At 31.5% G+C, this 25,586-nt stretch overlaps 1 protein-coding gene across 1 annotated transcript in view; it reads left to right on the forward strand.

The window, feature by feature from the left end:
* The window catches only part of LOC124357263 (hemicentin-1-like), a 136,246-nt gene that overhangs the window by 101,349 nt on the left and 9,311 nt on the right, over positions 1-25,586 (forward strand). Inside the window, exons 2-5 of the mRNA XM_046808835.1 lie at positions 21,308-21,467; positions 23,746-23,873; positions 24,261-24,392; positions 25,141-25,290. Coding sequence (XP_046664791.1) covers positions 21,308-21,467; positions 23,746-23,873; positions 24,261-24,392; positions 25,141-25,290 — 570 coding nt within the window. The remainder of the gene's footprint in view (positions 1-21,307; positions 21,468-23,745; positions 23,874-24,260; positions 24,393-25,140; positions 25,291-25,586) is intronic.

A 25,586-nucleotide genomic window follows, 5' to 3' on the forward strand; every position in this document is an offset into this window, starting at 1 on the left:
TTGCACCTTTGAGGTAAATAATAAATGATACGATTATTTACATGTTGGTCTGAAAAATAATCAAAACTTCCTTAATTTGTACTATGAATAAATAATTCACAGATATATAATTCCATTACTTTACTAATTAAACACAGCTAAATTGGTTCAAATTTATATTACAGGTGTTATAATTCAAAGTACATGTGATGGGTGTGAAATACAGTGACCAGGGCACAAAGCTTGTCTAGGTTTGTGTATTTGAAACCATTGTTCACAGCAACTCGCAAATATAGGCCTAATAACTAAATAAAGGAGTGACAATAAAGGTGAAGGGGTCTGTTCTCAATAGAGAGTTGTTTTAATATTTTTATTCCTTTGAGTAGTGACATGTGGAAATGAAATTTTGACTAAACCTAGGACTGCAAGCTACATTTAAAGGTACTTGTATAGTTATACAGGTCAACTTGTTTCAAATACCAGAAGGACACTTAATAACCAGATACTCCAGAACCGTCAAATTATGTAAAAGGTTTATAACAAACAGTAATGGACAAATCAAAGACCAACTCTTATTTTTCGAGCGGGCCATTTAAATTGTTTTGTTTGTTCAAAATACTATTTAAAATTTATTCTTAGTTGTGTTTTCAAATCTATTTTAGTACTTTTTATTATTACTGTGGATTTTAATTAAAAAGCCAAAAGTGAAATGAAGATAAAAATACATTATGAAACAGGGTCTCTTGTTCTTTCCGATTTGATTCGTTAAAAAAGTAGGCTAGTTCACATTTTTTTGTAAACTGAACGCAAAACTGGCCTAAAGTATTTAAACTGTAATCATTACAAATAAATTGTTCAAACTTTTTAAATACAGTTACGCACTGAGGTTAAAACGAATTATGTCCACTCTTTATCTGCTGAAATGTGATTTGTGTAAAGGAATTATTTTTCAAGTTTATAATTCAAATTAACTGTGGTTGTAATACAAGTGTAAGTTTGATCAAGTATCAAGCTCTTTTAGTGTACGTGAGTATAAATGGATTAACAAAAATATAAAGAGACAACTCATATTGTAATAGGTAGATTAACATGTAGTATAATATTCTTTTCATTATGTATATGTATATATATTTAATAAAACGAATGTTATAGCATTCATTAGTAACATTCATGTTAGTATAACATTTATTTCATTATATATATATATATATATATATATATATATATATATATGATTTTAAATATATTTAGCATAATAATAGTATATTGAGTTTTAATTGCATATTTATTATAACAGAGATTTTATTAAAAATAAGTAATAGTTAGTAACATATTCAAAATAATAACCATGGATAAATAATTTAGAAATAAAAAAAAAATGCATTGTATTATATTATATATTAGTGAAAGGTGCAATGATTAATGGCAAGTCAATTAATTATACAGTGTGAGTAAAAATTATGGATACATTCTGTTTAATTTTTGATGTAGGAACACAGGACATATTTCTAGGAAATAGAAGTGAACCTTTTAGTTACTGTTAACATTTTGTCCATTTCCCAACAAATATATTTTCTGAGAGGGGCATCTAAAATTGCTTTAAAAGTAAAAAACCCCATTACGTGGCAAACTCATTTTAAAATTCTTGATAAAAGAAGATTAAAAGTGGAAAGTAGAGCTTTCTATCTCAACCCAGTACAAAATGGAAGCTCATTTTAATTAATTAAATATTAATTGAGGTAAAACATGTACAACCACATTTATTAAGAAAGTAAATAGTTTCAGCAGACAACAACTTTACTTACACACTCAAACCTGGTTTACTGTTATTGCCTGCTGCAGGGCAGGTTCCCTTATCTTATCAGTTTTGATGAAGTCCAGTATCATGTTCATTTGCTGGTTGGAATTAACAAAGTTAAGATGTGTTTTTGTGATACTTTATAGTGAAATGCACTGTTTATATGAACAAGCGCTTATTATGATCCTGATGATGCGATGTTACGGAGACCAGGCAAGGACTTATGATGAAGTAAGGAATTTATTTCATGACACTTATCCTAATCGAAACCCTGTAACTATATCAGGATTTTAAACCTATCTTACGTTTCCAAGAAACAGGCAACGTTATAGTTTCAAACCTAAACGACCAAAATCTGCTACAAACGAAGCATTGTCACTTGACGGTTTACAGTCTGTTTTAGAAGGTGCTCACGCTTAAAAAAGAAATGTTTCTCAAATATTAGGTATATCTCAAACATAAATTTTTACATGTCAGAGGTTGTAAAGCGTACTAAATTAGTTTAGTTCATAATCTAACCGAGGACAATTTTAAATCGTCGAGTAGAATTTTATGAAATAATAAAGCGGATTATTGATAATAATACCAGAAAAATTAACAACATTGCTTCCTCAGATGAAGCAACATTTATGTTAAACGGAACGTTAACAGATAAAATGCGCGTTATTGGGCAGATGTTAACCCTAATTTCGTTTGAGAGAACAAGATACTCTGTAAGGGGTCATTTTGTCGGGCCCTTTTTTATTGATCGAAAGCTTAATGTCGAGATAATATGTCAGGAAACGTTACAAAATCAAGCTTATCCGACTATCCAAACAGCAACCAACAATTATAATGAAGTTTCGTTCCAGCAGGATGGAGAACCTCCAAACTATGGCCGTGAGTATGTAAACAATATTTTTTTCAATATCTGGTTAGGCAGAATAGGTAGTAGAGGTAAGTATCGAGTGGCCACCAAGATCTCCAGATCTAACTCCATGTGACTACGTTGTGTACGGGTTATATGAAAACCTTAGTGCACTAATGACATTAGGGACAGAATATTAGCAGAAATTCTAATAATCCCGCGTGCATCCATAAAGCGTGCAATTTCAAGTTACTACAACAGGCTTAAACATCGCCAAACAGTCCTGGGACAGCAGTTTGAACATCTGATATAAAGAACAAATGTTAGTAAGTTTTAGCTCTTTTACTGCTTAACGTAGTTGTAATTACTACAGCTGCCGTAGCTTGACATTAAAAAAATTAACTGTTCCCCTCCCCTCCAAATAAAGCCCATTTTGGATAAATGTTTTTCCCAGAGAGGTATCCTGATTTTCGTTTTTCTATCTTTGTCCATTGAACTTTTCACTTTATTAATTTCTATTAGCTGCCGTACTGTACTGGGTTGAGATAGAAATCTCTAGTTTCTTCTTTTCTTGTACTTTTATCAAGACCTTTAAAGTTTCACTTAATACATTTTTACATTTAAAAACTTTTAGCTGTCAACAAATGCTACTCAGTGGTACTCTATTAGAAAGTCACAATGAACATAAAATTCCGACACGTCATTCCGATTGTGTGACAACAAGCCCTTTCACTCATCACTAGGGTCACTACGGTCACTTATGTAGCATTCGTGATGGTACTTTACACCGTCACTGTCCATTGTAATTGCGATTGTTGTACGATTTTAACAACAAATCACCATTGGGAAAATAATATATTCCACGTGTATGAATAATTGGCAATATCTGTTTTGTTCAACATATATTGAAATTTTGTAATAAAATCATTATAAAAAGTTGGTTTATGCGCCTTAATAATTTTCAATGAATCTATGTATGCTGCAGCATTAGATTTCACAATATTTAGAATATCAAATAATAATTATTTTTTAATAAATAATTTAATGAACCATACTTGATAGTTTGTTTAATTAAGCCACAGAGTACTTATTAAACGAGATAAAACTAAAAATATTTTCTCCAGAAGCTCTGAATAATGTATTTCTTTGTACATAAAGAAATTATTCTATTATATTTCGAAACATTTTGTTTTATTCTATAAATATAAAAAGATAAAATATATATAAACAGAAATATGTTACTAGTATATGAGTAATTACAAGGCGAATTGAGTAGTATATTACCATTTTAATATACCTTTTCGCATTCACTTTAAACGACGTAGGAAACACTCGTTTAAATTAAGTACGATATTACTGACTCTCGCAGTTGTTTTCACAAGTTTTCTCCCGTTGTTTTGATTAAAGCGGTTTACGTTTCCAATAAGTCTCTCAACAGCGCAGTGGCTCGACTCTGAAAGCTTTGCGCTTACAATGTACATCAAAAGGAAATGTAGTTTGGAACTGTACCAGAGTTTTACAAATTCTTGGACTACGGTTGAAAGCTTTTACTCCCATAAATTTCTGACTTCCATTCAGTAATATATTATCCTTTATATGCAAGGAATTTTGAGCACGTTGGAATTCTTTCCCGCCGATGGAGTTACGTATTATTTTGAATATAGTCCAATATTACAAAATATGGCATGGACGTTTAGGCAGAATAAAAGGAAAGATATTCCTAGATGTCACAATTAAAAATGCACAATTCAAGCCTGCGTTTTACCTACAAAAAATGTATAGTTATATCGAGGTATACGTTTTTATTTTAATTATTTGTATCTAAGAAATAAATTGTGCTGTTTATATTTGCAATGCCACTTGTTAAAGACATTTGACTTAAAATCTGAATCATCATATAAAATTAATAGCAGGATGAGCATTAACGAAACATATCTCATATGGCGCTGGAAAATAAAGGTTTCTGCCTGTGTGTCAGTCTGACAACATGATATCTCCAACACGAGCTAAGTTATAAACATAAAAGTTTGAAAACAACTTCATTTTGTTTATTACCAACACACTTTGATGAAGTCATTGAATGGGATGAGGCTGAGTTTTAGCTAATATAATTATTTTGCTTAATGGGTAACTATCATGGAAGTGAGAAAATGGCAGAATAAATAAACTTGTAAACCAGCTGAGACAATCATACGAGATTTTACTATGTGACATATAAATAAATGTGGATTATTCATACATGAAACAGAAAAAATAGTAGAGTATAAGTCAAAGATAAAAGTAGGTCTAAATCTTATTTCAGCGCACTATTGTTTATGGTGTTCCTTATCTACTTTTCCGAAACATTAGTTATCGAAACACTGCTAAGAAACCTAACAAAGTGAACTGAATTATAATTTAACTTATAGCAAGATGTCTCAGTTTTCTATCTGCACACATTAAACCTCATTTATAAAAACATAAGTTCTATGATATGAAATTTCAAACCATGGAATTTGGCTCATTGTCACAATTGCGTTTTTGTCTGATGGGATAATGTAAACGTTTCTTTCCAGTATGCTATCTGTCTGCCTATCCGACCTAAGGGCAAACCGAAAATCAAATGAACAGTAGGCTTGAAACTTTGCATGTAATTTAAAGGGGCCTGTTACATGTGGAGTGGCGTACTTATACTTTGTATATCACTTTTTCCAACGATTTTATCTGTATACCCAAGCACTTTTAATTAATTATGAATCATTAAAGTGAATAAAACTAAATATTATTTTCATATTGCTTACTTTTTAATATTTAGTCATATTTGTTCTTTTGTCAGGAAAGCGAAATTACAAAGTCATTATCACCTACATCTACTTATCTTTGTTCACTTTGTCAAGGCTTTGCATTCAGTATGTCTAGTTTGCAAGACTTACATAAATGTAGAGTCTGATACAACAGTTCTTTGTTGAAAGTTACATTTAAGATTGTAATATTCATAGTACATAATAAGTTAGTACCATATATCAATTAGTTTAACAGAGATACACAAAATAGGCTAAACATTGCATGTAAAATATCGTATTATACATTTTATGGAATATTCACCGTATACTGAAATATCAAATTCCTGTATGGGTTTCTTCTCAATGGATTTCTTGAACCAAAAATGTTTCACTTGGTATCTGGTGAATTGGTTTATAATTCCATGTTCAATGATTAAAGGCTCTCTGAACTCATTTGTTACTTGTAGTTTGGAGTTAACGAGCCAATTGTTCAATAAGAAGCTTGCATGATGTCAAAAGCTGGATTTACTAGAGCTAATTCATAGATTTTCAGACGTACTTTTATGAAATAGGCCTATTCACCGTATACAGAAAGGTCATGTTCCTGTATGTGGGCTTAAAAAGACAACTTTGAACCAAAAACATCCACTTCAAACGCATGTCTTCTCCTTCCTGTTATAAGAGTAGGAATTTGCCATCCCTCTGCTTTTCCGCTTCAGTAAACATCTCATACACAATGAGCCAACCATTTACGTCTACCCTACGTGCAAACATTTATGTATTTGTTCATTAGCGGGGTTATATAGCAGAACTTAATAGTATTTCCAATGCATTTGAGGAGCATTATTAACCACTATTTCAATTTGTAAAAAAATGAAATGTTAACATTGTCCTAGCAAATCTTCATTATACTGCTTTTGTATAATTGAATAATTTCTAAAATTTAAATTTAATAAAATGTTTCTGCCTTTTTAGTGAACTTCAGCTGAAATTATCAATAAACGTTTAGTTATAAAAGATTACGGGAAACTTCTATTACTTTTATCTTCATCTAAATGTTTCTAGTGTTTCAAAACATATTAAAAAAAATGTATTAACAAATTGATTTAGTCGTTCTCGAGGTTAGGGCCTAAAAAAAATGTATGGATTCATTCTCATTTAAACGATTGTTATAAACTATGTACAAGATAATATACTCGTATCAAATCATCAAGTTTTAAAATGCTAATATTAATTGTAGTTTGTAGCGTACTTTATAACCCTGAGTTTGTGAGTTAGAGAGCAAGCAGTTGAGGATAGTTTTGGTTCGGCTTATACTGGAGTTTCTGCTACCCTATGTTCACAATGTCGCTTTGGATAAACTTGCCTTAGTAAGGTTCTCGAGTATTGGGTATAAATTGTCTCTGAAACAACATTTACCACCGACGTCTGAATTTAAAATATAACAGTAATAGAAAGAAGATAAAGTATTTGTTGAAAACACCAAACTGATAAATTTACCTCCAAAGCAAGGAGGGAAAAGTGTTTTATAACACATAGAACATAAAATAGTGCTGATTATAGGAATGTTTAAAGGAGTCATAGAAAAGGTTTCGAGTTTATGTTTTTTAGATTGTAATTTTCTTTTTTTATTCCATTTTACTTATAAATGATATTTTGAGAATCAAACTTATACATTTTATAGTTCGTTGGTACTCTTCAAAAAACCGTTTTCAGAAGTCCTGATATTTGGAGACCCATAAGACACTTGATACTGCTAATACGAATATTATACAGATATATGAATTCCTCTAATCATGATTGCTGACTTAAGGGCACTTTAGAAACTGTTTTCATCCAGATAATTAAAGTAAGTAACTGCTCTCTTAGAGGTACGAAGTTCCAGGCCTGCTTGGAGTAACTAAATCAAACCTACATTGGGGGATCTTGAAGACTGAATGACTTAAGGACAGCTCTTAATAAGTTCCTATTTAACCGAATATGTGAAACTGACTAACACCTGCCATTATGATCATATAGCTGTACTTTTACTGTATAAGCATAATATTATACTAATATACTTAATATAAACTAAAATGTAATGACAGTTTTTTTATCAACAGGACAAAATTATAAGAGTTTAGCTAGATTACTGTGTGATGTTATAGAATGACTAAACACAAGATACGTGTTTGAATAGCTTGAAAACATCTATTTAGGATGACCAAGTAACCTGCTTCTCTTCGATGTTATTTAAAAATTTACCCACTATAAAAATAACACAATGTCTACATCCCTGTATCATAGTCTCAGTCCCTTTCCACCCCACCACCCTTCTCTTAAGTGGTCGACTAAGCAATTTCTTCAAGAGCTCTTCGCGCGGGAAGCGAAAGGGCGAGCAACCAAAGTGTTAGTATCAAACAGCACGTTATTTGCATGTTATAATTTACTTTTAACACTGTAATGTTACCATTAATATGTAGAATTGGAAAAGATCTTATAACCACGTGGCTTTTTTAATCTCAGAAGTAAGTATATATATAATATATTCCAATTGATTCTATAATAGGTGTTGTCTAATTTATATTTACATCCAATACGTTTGTATATGCTATAGAAATATATTAATACATCTCATAAGTAGATATAATTTGAGCAAAGAATGGAATCTATTCATTGAATTTGCTACATATTTAAAATATAATATATTTTGTTCAGTATTAGTATAAACTTAATACTAGTACATACAGTCTTACGATGCATAATTTAGTCACAACTATGACTATTGTATTACCTAAAACTGGGCTACGTTTTAGACGTTTCCAATAAGACGATAAATGCAAAACTTTCAGAGTGGCTCTGTATGAACTCTTGACAATAGAAGTTGTCAGGAAACATCCTAGGCTTGATTTCGTCTTATTGCGTTAGATTAAAAATGTGAGACCTAAAATTAAACCTTAGAAAAGACTTTTCTGGCTCACAGTACTTCTGAGGTTTATAATCGTCTTTGAGGCAGTTACAACGGAATATGTAGGCAAAATCTATAACTATAGAATAAATATGAATAAGTCGGTAAATCACTTGAGTTTCATAAATTAATGTTCATTCTACAGTAATATCAAAATGTTCTTGAGTAAAATTCAACATGAAAGTTGAATATTGTTATGGTAGTCATGGTGTAAACCCTAAAATGTTTTGCCTTTTAACACTGCGTGAAAGGTAAGATGGATATTCTCTACTTTTTATTTGTATTAATTTGCAGAATACATAGTTATGGAAGGTACATCCTTATGACATTAGCTATAATTATTTCGCACCACTGTTTAACTTTCAGCTGAGTTTGACATTTTGAGTCAGCTGACGGACAGTGAATTTTCGTTAAACGGGGTTTCCCCTCCAGAGAGTGTTATAGCGTATCGTTGGTGTTTGTGGACTGTTATGTTGTTTTGATAGTTTCCATAGTTTCATGTTATAGGTTAGAAAACATTAGAAAAAGAAATAAAACTTTTTTATAAAATACATTTGAACATTAAAGCGCGAAAGTGAATAAGAGAATTTGGACATTAAGGAATATAACAGATGTAAGGGAATCACCAGCTACGCGCATTACTGCATAACTAATTGAATACTTACTTGATGAGTGCATATTAATTATAGCCTTGTACACCAATTTACATAAACATTAATCGAACATGGTAAGAACACCGAACTTTTTGATTGGTAGTTTAGTAAGGATGAAGTGCTTAAGCTTAAAAATAACTGGCATTTCCAATTTAATAAATCCAACGGATTGTTACCAAAGTATCAAGAAATGATAGTGTTGTTCATGGAGGCAAATACATTTATAGTAGTGGTTTTGGGTAGTGCAAGAGTGTTAATTAAAGAGGAAAGTCAATTAATTTTATTTCTAACATTTCTGTATTCCCAATCTGAATTTAAAGCCTGAAAAGCTCAATAATGTTGACAGTTTACTAAAAAAGGTTTTGTGAAGACTGGCAGAATGAACCTTCACTACTATACTACTAACAGGTTATACTACTGACACCAGCTGATCCTGTTGTAAATATTGTAATTAAAAAAAATGTAATTTAAGCCTCAGCGTCAGCTATGCCAGCTTCGAAGTGCACTTTTTTATTTTTACTTTTTTGTTTAAAGTTCAAAGTACATGATTGAACCTACCCGGGATTTGAAACCGTGATCTCTCGGTTAGAGAGCTGAGACTATAACCATTAGTCTACGGAGGAGGACTCTAAATAATGTTAATGCTAGTGACAATGATGATGATGAGTAGTGTGAACCAAGGGAATTCATTTTGATAGTTACTGTTTAGTTCAATGTTTAAGTATAGTTATTGTTTTTAGTTTTCTTAAATTACATTAACTTTATTATTATAATTAATATTAACAAAACCATTTCCTCTTCCTCACCGGCAAATTTGCCAGGTTCCTTAAAAATAAGAAAAAAATCTGGTTACGTCAAATAGTTTATAAAAAACTTGCCATGTCCAAACTATTTTACTGTACAAATTCCTTTTGTTCACCATTTTAAGCAATATTGGATTTATAAGATAATTAATTCGTACTTTAAAACAGTTTTTTAGATTTCTGAAACTTTATTCGTAATATACATGGCGAGATTTTATTCTAGCCCTTTCATATAACATGCTTTGTAATCCTTATCCATACAAAAATATTGTTATCTCTATAAATTTAATGTTCGCTATTATTTCAAAATCGTAAAGGTTTTGAAAATGTCAATGGTTTATCTAAAACGTTTGAATTAAGTTCTAAAGGGACTCAGCACTGATACCCCTCACTCTCTATGTCTCCTGTATACAGCTTTGGTTGTAAATAGAAACCTTTGTACTAAGAGATTTTCTGCTTATGGAGGAAAGCCGGATTATGCAGATGAGACTGTTGTGTCCCCGTGACTAGGTCCCCTGCCGCACTGACACCTCCAATCAGATTGACCCAGCACTGATGCCCCTCACTCTCTATGTCTCCTGTATACAGCTTTGGTTGTAAATAGAAACCTTTGTACCAAGAGATTTTCTGCTTATGGAGGAAAGCCGGTTTATGCAGATGAGACTGTTGTGTCCCCGTGACTAGGTCCCCTGCCGCACTGACACCTCCAATCAGATTGACCCAGCACTGATGCCCCTCACTCTCTATGTCTCCTGTATACAGCTTTCGTTGTAAATAGAAACCTTTGTACCAAGAGATTTTCTGCTTATGGAGGAAAGCCGGTTTATGCAGATGAGACTGTTATGTCTCCGTGATTAGGTCCCCTGCCGCACTGACACCTCCAATCAGACTGACTCAGCACTGATAGACCTCACTCTCTATGTCTCCTGTATACAGCTTTGGTTGTAAATAGAAACCTGGGTACCAAGAGGTTTTCTGTTTATGGATGAAAGCCGGTTTATGGAGATGAGACTGTTATGACCCTGTGATTAGGTCTCCTGCCGCACTGACACCTCCAATCAGACTGACTCAGCACTGATACACCTAGCTCTCTATGTCTCCTGTATATAACTGTGGTTGTATTTAAGGTTTAGTTAAATTAACTCAACCTTAGTACCTGAAGATGAATATCCAGAATTCGAAATGTACATTATACATTGTATGAAAACAAAAAGTGTTAAGTGGTTTATAGTTATATACAGCTTTTATTATTGTTCAGTAAACGTTTAATTGCTTTCCCATTACAGTGTATAGAATATATATGCAAATCTTATTCATGGTTATAAGGGGTCTGATTGAATTTACTTCACAGAAACATAACTATAGAGAAACTATTTTGAGCAAAATTCAGCCATGTTATATCCAATTTGTATTTAATACTTTTCACCGTAGTAATATCAAAACAAAATGCAGTAGTTTTTAGCATTAAAATTTGTTTTTTATCGTAATTCAAAAAACAGTTCTTTATTTAATGCCTATAAATTTAAATCTATGGAAAGACATGTTTTTGAAGCAATACTTAACATGGCCCTTCGGGACGGAAGTATACATCTCTTGTTCAAATACCGCTTGAGTGATGGGTATAAAGTAAATCTCCAGTATTTAGTATAATCCTTCACTGGGAGACCTTCATTAAGGGATTACTCAACACTCCCTTGTCCACCCCATGAATTTACACACGCCCCGAAGCTGAGGTACATTCGTTAGTGGCAAGTTGTTAAGCACTTCAAATAACTAAAATGTAGATATTTATATTACTCTTTAAAGTTAAAGAACAATCATTTCACAAATTATCAAACAAGTCTTGTAACTGCAAACAGTTCTGCGAAAGTATAAGACTTATCCATTACCATCATTAAAGCCATTGTAGGGTTAAATTACATTTCTGAATTGGCTAAAAATAAAAGTTATATATGATTATTTAATATTCAACATGATACGTTAACCAGTAGTCTACAGTTTACACTTATTGTGTGTAGTTGAGGTTTACAAATAATAATGTGTAACAAAAAAGCTTGTTCAAACCACACGTATGTATGGTAAATTACATTTTATCTAAACATTTTCACCTGATTTTATTTAGTTAAACATTACATTAGGGTTTAATAATTTAATATAACGTATACCTCTCAGTGATAGGTTAAGCATTCAAATAGAAGCATAAGTTTTGAAAGAAATAACGACAGGCCAAGTAATATGTCCTTCGTTAGCTGAATCATGTCACAATGGAGACTTCATCAGAGAGAGGTATGGATTAGTTTGAGCATGTTAATTTCCTGAGGAAGATCGTAACGATGTAGTCGCAGTAGTTTGCATGGTAATAGAACAACAACCGACAACTATGCAAAGTCCATTAATATGTACGAGGCTTGGTGTATGCAATATTTAACTGTTGGTTAGTGTTCTGGGATATAACCGAGCTAATCCGCATAAATAAAATAAATGTTTTTCATTGAGATCACTTTAAGATGACTACGGTGAATATTTCATTCACGTATAGTAACGTCCAGGTGAATTTTGACATTTGAGCTCCATCATCCATATTTTAATCACCTCCACTGATGTCTCCTAGAGGTTTTGTTACATAAAAAGGACAACTATACTATTAACATAATTAAAGTAGTAAACTTCTATTTAAGAATTGAAATCATACGTGCTATTGCCATCTATTTTGATGGGAAAGTGGGTTATACCATACTCTCGCCGACCAAGAGTTTAAGGGTGGGCTGGAAATCACCCAAATGGGAGGTAGAGATACCTGGACACAATGCTTTAGCTGTGTCTACCTTATGTGTTCTAAACGTTAAACAATACTGAAAGTGGAAAGTACTCCTTGTATTCATTGATGGGGGCGGTGTGCCCCTAACTTTCACTTTGATGAGAGAGTGAATAAGACACATTGCTGGTGATTGCTTTTCATGTTTAATTTGGTGAGAGATTGGGCAAGCGATATTAATGCGGCATGCCCTCACGTTAACTTTGGCGAGGAAGTGGACAAGAGACATTGCTGCGGTGTGCCTTTTACGTTTACTTTGGTGAGAAAATGGACAAGAGACATTGCTGCGGTGTGCCCTTCCTAGTCAGTTTAGTGAGAAAGTGGACAAGAGACATTGCTGCAGTGTGCCCTTCATTGTCAGTTTAGTGAGAAAGTGGACAAGATACATTGCTTCGGTGTGCCCTTCATGGTCAGTTTAGTGAGAAAGTGGACAAGAGACATTGCTTCGTTTTCCCCTTAATGTTTACTTAGGTACGAAAATGGACAAGAGACATTGCTTCGGTGTGCCCTTCATGGTCAGTTTAGTGAGAAAGTGGACACATTACAACGTTAGTGTGTGCCGTCACGTTATGATGTGCTAGTAGACACAATTCTACGATACTTTTTCAATTCATTTAAATTGAAAGTAGGCTAGAGCATACCAAATGATAACAATGATTTTTAAACTTTTTAACAAATTAAAGGGTAAAAACATCAAATAATATATTACTTAATTTTATAAAGACCAATTAAATTGAAGTTTGTACGCGAAATTAACATACAAAGTACTTTTTCACAAATATTGGAGAATGTACAGCTTTGGAAGTATATTTATAATCAGTGTGCTAAACTAAGTAAATTAACTTTACTTTGAGGATACTATACTCCTTGATAAATTTGGAATCTTAGCTTACGATATATGTTTGTTTTTACATTCCCATATTTTATGGGATGAAGTGCTTAGGAGGCTATTCCCATTTTCACAGAGCTTTCACATGTACGATATATCAATTAAAACCACATCAACTAAGATTGTATATAAGAAGTACTTACTTTATATACTGGGTGTCCCAAAGTTATAGGACCAAACTTCACCAAATTGTTTAGGAGGTCAAACTGAACGAAAAATGTTATATAATTTATAGTCCTATCTTGCTTCGTTTACCTTAGATCGGCATTTTGTTTTTTTACATACAATTAATTTTATTTTTAATACGGGTTTACCGATTTTGTTTAAACTTGGCACAAATATTATAAACATGAACATAAGTTGTATAGTTGGTTTTCAAGTTATTTAGGTTTTAATATTTTAAATGGCCGCCAATTTTGAAAATACACATAAGATTTTAAGAAATATTTTTTTACAACTTATGATCATGTTTATAATATTTATGCCAAGTTTCAGCAAAATCGGTAAACCCGTATTGAAAATAAAATTACTTGTATGTAAAAAACAAAATGGCCGATCTAAGGTAAACGAAGGTAGATAGGACTATACATTATATGACATTTTTCGTTCAGTTTGACCTCCTGAACAATTTGGTGAAGTTTGGTCCTGTAATTTTGGGACACCCAGTATAAAACAGATCCAGCCAAATATAAGGTAATATATATTTTTCAAACCATAATGCTCTGTTGCATTCTTGCAGCCGTTTCTGATTCAGAGTATGAACTGGACAAAATTATATTTCACTCTCACCATATATCTGGATATTTGACAAAGTATAAGTATGTAAATCCAAAGTCCATCCTAGTGGGAGGGTGTGGTAGATAGAGATCTGATCTCGCTTTATACCTGGATAGAAGGATGGGTTTGATACAGTATAAAAACACCACCTTTTATTCTAGTGGGAGAGTGTACCAGACGTGTATCTGCTCTTGCCATACACCTAGCTGGAAGAATGAGTTTGGCTCAGTATAAGTATATACTAAATTAAATATGCATTAGCAGGACATTTTAAAACTTACATGTAAATACGCCGACAACGTAAAAACATTCAGTCTCGTTCCATACACAAAATTTGAATAAGTTAGGCCGTAGTGTGCTGTTTGTTTTAGAGTAGTGGAAACATATTATTACTAAGTGACGCATTTAAAAAACACTATGGTAACTATATGACAGACATTATTATTATAGTTTTTGGCCAGTCGCTTTGGTGTAAGTTACTCTAAAATAGTATCATCCAACAGACATCAGTATTTCGCCATGGGTTTAAAAACATAATGCAATGCAATTCCCTTGTAACTAACCTGTTACGGTTAATTTAAGCTTAATACTGAGTGCATAACCTCAATTCATTTTATAATTATTACTATACATTTTGTCGACTTTTTCCTTTAAAAATGCTGTGTCATCCGTTTATTCACTCAATTCCCATGGTTGATAACTGGAATTATCCTGCAAACATTATTATACGTTAAGTAAGAGTATGACAGAAAGGACATGCAGCATCATCGAACCTTATATTTATTATGAGCAAGTTCAATTTAATGCCACATTAGAGGTAAATTTGTTCTGGAGATATCCTGCCAAAAGTAAGACAGGCAGAAAAAAATATACACCTGTGTACTTTCGCCAGCTATTTAAGTGAGAATGTTTGGAAGCCTTAAAAATACAGATATTATTTTATATTTTCAAATATTCCTTGCACGGTAATCGCTTTTAAAGGAAGAAAGTTTTTATTAACTTTTAAATAGATTTAAATGTATTGAAAATGGATGGAACTGTTCATGCATAAAAACGATAATGTACTCAATTTTGAAAGTTGTGTCAGGATTTGCCTGAAAAAAAAAAAAAAACATTTTGAGTAGCAACGCTGGAATTAAATTGGTGCCATCTGCTTTTATAAGTTTTGTAGCTGTTTCAAAACTAATATAATTCATACCGACTAATGCAATGTACCTAATCTTCCCCAATATCTCTAAGGTCATAAAATTCTTAAAATTCTAAGGTCATAATATTATTTATGTTAGAAGTATCTGGATATCGAATTCGTAAAGTTAATTAAAATATCGTCCATATATTATCGTAAAGGATAAGTATGGTAGCATAATAAACTATATTTATAATGTTGAAATATGAACGGTTTACCTGACAAAGTGTGTAACGGCCCATACGACAGACCAACTTTATAACTAAATTGTCTCACAGCAAATTACTTGGCTAACTCGATAACAGAAGGGCGAGATACAGGAGCAGCGTAACATTGCAACATAAAATGACTAGAAAGTTTCACTTTCGGAATTAATAGCTAATTTTGGTCTATTTCTTAGACACATATTTTTATATATTTTATTAAATAAATGTTAAAAAGAATTTTTTTCCAGATTTTATAACAAGACATGATAAGCCCCTCGCGTCATCGCCCGTCTACTGTCCGATAAATCTAACGTCTTTGATAGAACATATTTGAGACTTGAAACTTTATACAAACTTCCCTTTGGATCATAGAATTGGTTTTGAGGTCAAAAGTTCAAACGGCAGTCGGTTTTTTCTGTCTGTTCGTGTCATATGTAATAGTCCTGGAGACTTTTATTGGTACACAGGTATTATTAGGTTAAAGAAAAATGACATTTATGTTGATATTAAACCATCAAAGGAAAGTTCATATGTGCGATTGAAAAGTGTTTGATTGATTGCTGTGACAGGCAACTTCAACATATCCCTATGAAAGTGTACAGCCTAATAAAATTCAAAAGTCAGGTATTTCAACCTATGAAAATGTATTGCTACAAGGTTTTTCTAATAATATTTAATTTAGTCACATTTAATAAATATACATGATTAAATGTAATATTCTTGTACTCATTCTGGCATCAGAATATACACTGATATTTTAAGTCGTCTATTATTCATCGTTTGCACTGTTCCATAGAATTTTATTCATCGGTGCGAGCGCACTCATACCCTTGTAATACCACAGATATGCACAGCTGTATGTATTTTGCCTGTCAGTATAGGAAGGTGTCACCGTGAAGTAATATGACTGTGTATTATGAATACCGACATGACATCATGTGAACAAAGCCTTTATCCTAAGTGAACGACTCGACTGGTTAAAATAATTATGTAATATAATTTGTTTAGTTTATCTTACGTGTTGTATTAGAATACATGTTTATATTTATTTATTTGTGAAATAGAAATGCATATGTATAATGTACGTAATTCACCATTAATTTAAACATTATTTGTCCGCCATCTACTCAAAGAATCTGAAATCATGTGAGAATAATTTTGAATGTTTGATTTTTTTGCGGGTAATTTTTTTTTATTTTGAGTTTTATCTCGATTACGATTATATCTTAACTTGGGAAAATTGGCTAAAAAGGTAGAGAGAGGTATTACACATTTACAACTCTAGATAGAAAACGGACCAAATGGAAATTATTAGACACTTATTTTGCTGTTTATATTTTTTTTTATACTGTCGCTCTTTTACATCCGTGAGGTTGCCCAGATTTAATTGACACGTCAGGTTTGCCGTGCCCAGTGGTAGGTTCAACTGGAGGGTATAAACCAGCCAAAAGTGATCCTTGCTGGGTTGTAATATATCATAGTATTGTTATCAAAGTTTTTTCATATACTACTTAACACTAAATATTCCTTGAAGATATGCATCATTTTCATCGTGTATTATAACATTTGGCAATATGTCATGACTTTTTCATTACTTCAGCCTTATGCAAATATTGAGCAAATTAGAAGAACATAAATGAGCAATTGGAAATGCAAATAAATTGGTTGTAAACAGTATGTTTTTCACGTATCAACATGCTAAATAACTTGCGTACACGTTTAAAACAGTTTATAAATACCTAAAAAGTACGCTGTAGTGAGAGTTTTGAATTTATTTCTTCAAAGGAAAATTCTAAACTCTCCGCAACACCTGAGCTAAGAGTGCGTCACATTCGCCATCATTCACTCCACAATAGCCATCTGAGTGCAAGGCTCTCAAGGCTTACAGCTTTACATAAAGAGAAGCACTTTACAGTATTTCAGCATTGGCCTTAACTCTTCTTTCATATTTCACGGAACTAATTATTTTTTACTAAAAACTTGGATACAAAATACATTATATTTTAATATTTTATATTAGGATTAAACATTTTTAAATCTAAATCTAATTTTCATTATGGAAAAAATTAAACATTTATGATTGTACTATATCCGTTATTCATTATTAATCCATATTCACTAAATTTGTTATAAACTATCTACATACATCTTGTAGGATGTACAGAGATACCTCATATGAGTATAGCTTAAGAATGACCCCAAAAAGCATAATGTTGGTACAAGTATACTACACATACTCAGCAAATACATTTTTAACTGTGGTGTAACATAAAAAAACATCTTTTTTCACAATACTAAAAACAACCTCCTTATTTTGGCAAGCTTAAAGTAGTAACGTCTCGTATCTTGTATAAGCTGATCCGGTAAAGAAGTTGCAATGACCATCACTAATCTTAATACTGCAAGGCATGGCATTTCCTCAATTGGATGGCTATCAGTATATACGTACATTGCGGCTAAGCAGTATCACAGGGTACAAGCGCAAACTGTAACTGTAACTTCAAACCGCAATATTATCTTAAAATGTATCGAAACATTCTTGAACGAGAAAACACAGGCAGAGAGGAATTGCAACTCAGAGGTACTAGTTTTCCAATAAGTTTTTCCTTATGAAACATTTAAAGAAAGACTTTAAAAATTAAGGATTTATCCCAGAAAAGTTAAAGTCAATAGTATTATTGAAATACATTTTTGGAAGGTGAAATAAATGCAGTGTTATTAGAAAGCATATGTCATGTTACAAGCAATCATCAATGAGTAATAATTAAATCGATTCTTTTAATTTTAACTTATACTGGAACATTTTCTTAGTTAAATGTTTTAAAAAGTCTTTTACTGTTATTAATGAAAATTATAACTGTTCTTATTTGAAATGTACTTTATATAAATAAAGAAATACCAAGTTTTAACTACCAATATCAGTTTTAATATCAATTTCAATTTATACTATACGTACTCAACTAGTATTTATTGATTGGTCAATATAAATTTTAAATTTTAAACAACAAAAAATTTGAATTGGATATATCTAATAAAATTTTAAAATTAAAACTTATTTTAAATTACTACAAGTCATTTAGTTATATGATCAAGTTGGTGAAGTTCTTCGCTTCACCCGTGGCTTCAGTAGTTGCCCTTGGGTTATTTACTCAATTTCCTTAATCACAGTACAAAAAAATCTGACGGTTAGGTGTGATTTTGAATACATGCTGGTTAGGATGATACTGATAAGTCCGAGGCGGGCGGCTCATCTGGTGACGTGACGACCGGATGAGGGTATCTTTCCAATAGCTACTCTTATTTACTATGGATTTACTACTCAATTTCCTCTCAAAAAATCGAATCAACTGTAATAATATAAGTATACACTAATAATTTAGAAAAGTTTTAGATAGGTTCCGCTTGCCTATCATTAGCAGGAATATGCCTACCAGATTATGTCCTGGAGTATTACAAATAGTAGGAGGCTCCTATTGTTAAATTTATGTCTCATTTGTCAGTCTGCCTGTCTTGTTCACAGCTACTGATAAATTACGAGCCAATTTTAAAGCATTCGTCCCATCAGATGTGAATATATTAGTTCAAAATCAAAGGAACCGAGCTAAATGTATGGTAGTCCGACCGAATGTGATTTATATGCAGAGGCTTACTGTATGGGAGGTCGAGAGAGAGAGAGAGTGAGTTAATCAGATACGACACGTGTAAGGACAGAGGAGCCTCTAAAAGGATATTCTCGAGATGATAAGGTCGCAGTCACGTTGATACCTTACCTAAATGGAATTAACATCTTTTTTATTACTCAGAATGAAACTAGAATTATATTAAATGTGTTATATTTAAAACTTTTGCAAATTTACAATAAAACTTCAGTAAAAAAATACAGTTCATAAAAATTTAACTCATAAAAATTGGCAATAGTTTTATTCAAGAAACATTGCACTACTCTTGACGTATAAATACAAAAATAGTTTTTAAACGTTTTGTGATAATGTAATAATACTTATTGGTCTTGTACATTTATTTATCCCATTGCTAAAATGTACCCATTTATGAATAGTCAATGTCTTTATACTTTTTCAAACATATTGGCAATATTATTGTAACTAACAAACAGCTCCCTATAGTAAAACACTGCTGAAAACATAAAGATAGTAATTTTTATAAGTATTTATGACTATTAATATTATTGAACACATAACCTTTATCAGAGTAAACTATTCTTGAGTATGAATAGTGTCAGTACTGGCTTACAATAGAAACAGTTATGAGTTACGTAAAGTTATGAGAAGAGTTATGAGTAACAGTTACGTACTGAGCCATCCTGGCATTAAAAACGTACCTCTTCCGATGTTGGATATATAATTTACCTTAAACGACAAATATAAAATAGATTTTGGTTTAAGGGAGGTAAAGAAGTATGTAGGGATGGAGGTATGGAGGGACAGACTTTGAGTAATGACCTGCCTCTTGTTACAACACAAACACATCCTGACACTGATAAGACATCTCTCGTGTCTTTGGACTTTACCTTTAAATTTATCAGTTTTGAAATGTATTATAAATCAATGAGAGATTATATAAAAAAAATATGTTGAATAATTTATTGTCATAAAGTATATCATTATATTATTATATTATTTTATTTAAATGATATGCATGTGTTTCCATATTAAGAATCACCTCATTATTTTAAATCTGCATACTAAGTGATCAAGGAAAAACATAGTTATAAATTGCACTCTTGTCTGTTAGTATATCTGTATCTATGAACAATTTTCTAATTTTAAAGAGTAATTGATGTAATTAAACTATAGATAAAATTCCATTCCAGTTCCATTTTCTGTAAAACTGAAGTGAAATAATTATACAAGTGGAGAATTAGTTATATAAATCAAGCCATACAAGCCATATCTGACTGCTACATGCACTCTGCCTTCTGTATTACTTTAGAAACAATGATACTAATATTTAGCATGTTCACTAAAAATGAGGATGTTGTATTAAATTTATGAAGGATATAACCTCCAAAAACTATTATTTCCCTTAATTTCTCAAGGGAGTATAATGAAAGAGCAGACTTTAAAGGCATGTTAGTGTGGTGAAAATGAGTAACTTAATGGGTTGCATATATATCTTTTTTGTTTAATCAGGAAATAAAAAATCTTTTAGGTAATTTTTAATGATAACACGGTCTAATTTTCTTCTTTTAAGAAGAAGGCGATACTCGTATTAGCCACATTCTGCCTATCCTCATGGACTACGACCAGTGCTGTACATTTTTAATTCCTAGCAATTCATACACCGATTTGAGCAGTGTTAGAGCTATGATTTACTTTTTTACTCCAAGCTCTTAGAACCCGACTATGTGTTTTTTCATTGAAATGTTCTAAAATATCCACAGCTCATAATTTTATTACAAATCTTAAACCCTTCATGAATAAACTATTGATAATTAGAGATTATAAAGTGAATTAAAGAAGTAATTGAAATAATCTGAACATGTAGTAACCACTGAAGATTAATGTAAACGGTGAACTGAAACATTTCTAAGCAATTACGTGTTTCATTATTAGAACAAAACGCTTTTCATTATATTGAGGTCTTTTACTAAAATGTCATCACTGATATATTTTTACATTTTACAGGTGGGATCCTTGCTTCCAAGCCTCTTCTAAAGCCGCCAAATTCTTCAATCGACAAATTTGAGAATGAGTCAATTGTCATATCCTGCTACACATCAGCTGATACCGAAGAAACAGTCACCTGGACAGCACCCAACAAGAGTATTATACCCAATGTTGGCAGGTAAATATTAATGAATCATTGAATAGTATGAAACTAAGTCTTTATTTAACGGCAAGATTTTGTTATATTTGATCAAAATAAAGAATTTAGATATTTTTAACATTACCTGATATATATAAATTCCACATAAAATCTACACTAACAACCATTTCTCACGTAAAAGTTTCTATAGTGAAATAAAAATGCAATATATATTCTGTAATTTTAATGTTTGAAAATTTAAACTGAACTTAAGCAATGAAACTTAGAAAGGGAAAGTAAGCGGACAACACAATGTGTAAGGTAGTAAAAAGTTGATCGGATGTCTTTTGCATTTATGTTCATAGTATAGTAAACATAACGTGAAATATAAAAAAGTTTTTAATATACTTAAGTATTTTAATATATTAATTAAAGTAATCTTGAACGTACTAAAACCGAATTATTAGATTAATAATCATCACTGTATTAGCTAAAAAAAGAAATTAACACTAGAAATATATTTTAAACACATTTTTTTTAAACATATCCAACTAATAATGCGTATAAGAACGATTTAAATATATTTAAACGTATTGAAATGAATGTTACTCAAGCAAGACAGCATACATTGTAGTAAGGACACAAACGAGCTTGTCGTACATACTGTCTGCCCGGAGCTGGAAGCGGAAGCCTACGAGAGTGTATTGTTCCACTTCCCTTGATATTGATGAGTCAATATACAGGGGCGGTACCCGAGAGGTCTGTTATTGGAGTATCTTCTGCTGGAAAGGATAAAAAAATACCCCATCACTCTCACTACACTTTAGATAATGAAAACCTTGCTCCAGTAAATACTTTATAGATGTAACATTTGAGATCGTCCACGCTACAAATCTCTCCCTGAATACATTTTGAAATTTACGACGAAATTTAATTACAATAATGCCTAATAATGTTTATTAACTTTTGAATTGTTGGTTATTCACTGAGAACATCATTGTGACCATCTCTTTCACTAAAAATATACTCTACTAAATCAGTTACATATTATTCGATTTAAATAATTCTGGTGTCCTTATATTTGTGGTAAATTTTTCTAATGCATGTTATTCTTGTTTTTCCTGAGAAAAATTTATTGTTTAACTTAGTTTTAATAGCTGCTGTTTTTAAAATGTTAAAATATAACGTTGTGTTACTTTTTCTGTAATTAGTATTGTTACTATAAATACTTGAGCGAAATGTCCTATAATTTAACTTATTGCGTTTTAAAATATATAATTTTTTATAAAATAATGTATAGACAGACATAAAACTAAGCATCGGAAACCTATGCCGTACATATGGTAAAATGTAAAATGTGTTTGCCTTGACCTAAGCAATAACGTATAATACATTTCAGGAGAGGGTTACCGGACACCATGTATAGTAAAAGAACAACACCATATTATACTAATAGTTTTGTTACAAACTAACACCTTTGAACTATAAGTTATAAAATGTTTACATAATGAAAAAAGTTATTACATCACTATTATTTATGTCGATTTTGAGCATTAGTCGTTGCGTTTAGCTTCACAAGCAAACGGTAATGCCTATAAATTATTATGAACTGTATTTCCTTATTATAGAACCTAGTGTAAACTAGCTGATTATCGTTTTAGAAAGATAATAATATCTTAGAAAATAAGTACTTTTATTTGTGTCTTGTTTAGTTATTTTAGAGCTAGCGTTACCTTATATTGCTGAAATCACCTTTTTAATAATATCGATGAACAGTATATATATATATATATATATATATATATGTATATATATACATATACATATATATACATATACTATATATACCTGATAGTATATTCTGCACCAGTATATATATATATATATATATATATATATATATATATATATATAAATATATATATATATATATATATTCATGCTACCCATGAGGTGTGTTTTCTACTCTTCTTATATTTTCTGTGTAATGAACTGAGGGATCTAGGTTGTATTGTTATTAGACTCTTTAACTGCATAGCCTATTCATTACTCACCATCTCTCACAATTAAATAATGTATCGTTACATTTAGCAATTTACGCTTAGTAAAGATCTTTATATACATATTTTAGTAATTTTAGTTAACTGAATATTAAACGTGTGTGTGTGAATTAAACTATCAAACTAGAATTTGGTATTATCTATGGTACAGGTAAAAATAAAAATTTGACGGGAAATTATTTTTTTTTTTATTATTCTGTTGACTTTGGTATGTTAATGACATGTGACAACTGAAATACGTGTTCACACTGTGGCAGGATCCACTACGAAAAGATGGGGAAGACTTCTATACTGCTGTTTGATCACATCCAGTACAACGACCGCGGACAGTATACGTGCACGTCGGAGACCAAGGAGACGGCTTTTGTCAAACTCAATGTCATTAGTAAGTATGATACTTTATGTTACCAAATTGACAGGAATATTTTAACACACGAATACTACCTAATAGACATGAATATTTATTTAATCTTACAGTTAGTATGTTTGTAATAAGGCTTGATATCATAAAAAGGTTTTGAACTTCGTATAAAATATTTTATATTAAATACAAAGTTAACATATTTTTACCAATTGCTCTTTATTTTCTAACTCTTCAACTAAAAATTAGCATGCTCTATGCGAAGTGTAATTTATATATATATATATATATATATATATATATATATATATATATATATATATATATTTATATATATATGCTAATATATATATATATATATATAAATTGTGTTTGATTACTCTTATGTTCTATACAATAATTTCGTTGCAGAAACATCACAGTTTATCAACACTCCCAAGGAGCACCGAGTGAAAGAGTACCAAAGTACACTCATACGGTGTGAGGTTGACGTTGATCCTAAGCCACAGATGTCATGGAAGAAAGACGGCAACTTTGTGGATGGCAAGTATCCTACTACATAGTTATTATCTACTCTTCTTTCCGTAATTATTACTATTATTAATAATATTTTCATCACTATTCTGTTATATAAGGACATTGTTTATCATAATCACGCCCCATGGTGAGTCGAGTGACATATAAATCTCGAATAATGGGTATTTGTTAACTGAACATTTTTATAAAATTTTACCTATTTTTAGATGTTTAAATTTTTCTATGTGTACGCACCCTCTATAAAAAATTAATTTATTTCATAAGTTTTTGCCGATCCTACTGTTAGTTCGTAGTCTGTCATATAACTAGTCCTTCAAAATAATAAATAAAAACACGCATACAGACAGAAATATGTAAAAGTAAGCATTGGAGATCTGTGGGCATAACGTAAAATACGTTTTCCTCAAGCCAAGGGACTATACCGCAAGGCCAAAAAGTCAGAGATTCCTTAACTGTACATTATAATCTTCTCTTATTCATGTTACATTAATTACAATGTTTGAGAGGTGTTATACTAAATATTTGAGATGCTACGTCTTTTTATACTAGTCATGCTGGGTTGCTCAGTTACCTGTAGATTTTTTCCGTCCTTTATGAAAATCGTCAGCCATTAATCAGTTTCATGATTGGTCTTTAAGCTCAAAAATATAACTATGTGCGTGTTTATGAAAGCACGTGTATGTAATTGTATTTTATTACTCGATATAAAAATAAAATTGTCTGAAATTCATGTTTGTATTATGTATTGTTGTAGTTTCGGGAACGAAATACGTGATGGAGTCGAAAGGACTGAAGATTCTGAATGCTACAAGAAATGACACAGGGGTATACACATGTCGCGCAATACAGGGCAGCAGTGACAGCAGCTACATCCAGAGCATCGACATCTCTCTTAAAGTCCAACGTTAGTTTTTACCTACAGCATAACCTAATATAACTTTACCTTGCTAGTTATAATGAGAGAGTCCCAATGGGTGTTGTCAGGGTCATTGATTATAATACACTTCTTAAAAGTTCTTTGAAAGAAATGGATCAGAATGTCAGATTAAAAGCAAACCGAACTGGTAAAGAAGCAACTGGAAATGAATAGTAAAGACTTGTGTCTATTATTCTATAACTTTTTTGTAGTTACGTTAGTCTTAATAAACAAGAGTTCAGTAATAGCAATTGTTATTCAAGGGAGTTTGGAGTTTCAGCTTT

Source organism: Homalodisca vitripennis, chromosome 3, assembly GCF_021130785.1.
Source record: "Homalodisca vitripennis isolate AUS2020 chromosome 3, UT_GWSS_2.1, whole genome shotgun sequence".
NCBI classification, from domain to species: domain Eukaryota; kingdom Metazoa; phylum Arthropoda; class Insecta; order Hemiptera; family Cicadellidae; genus Homalodisca; species Homalodisca vitripennis.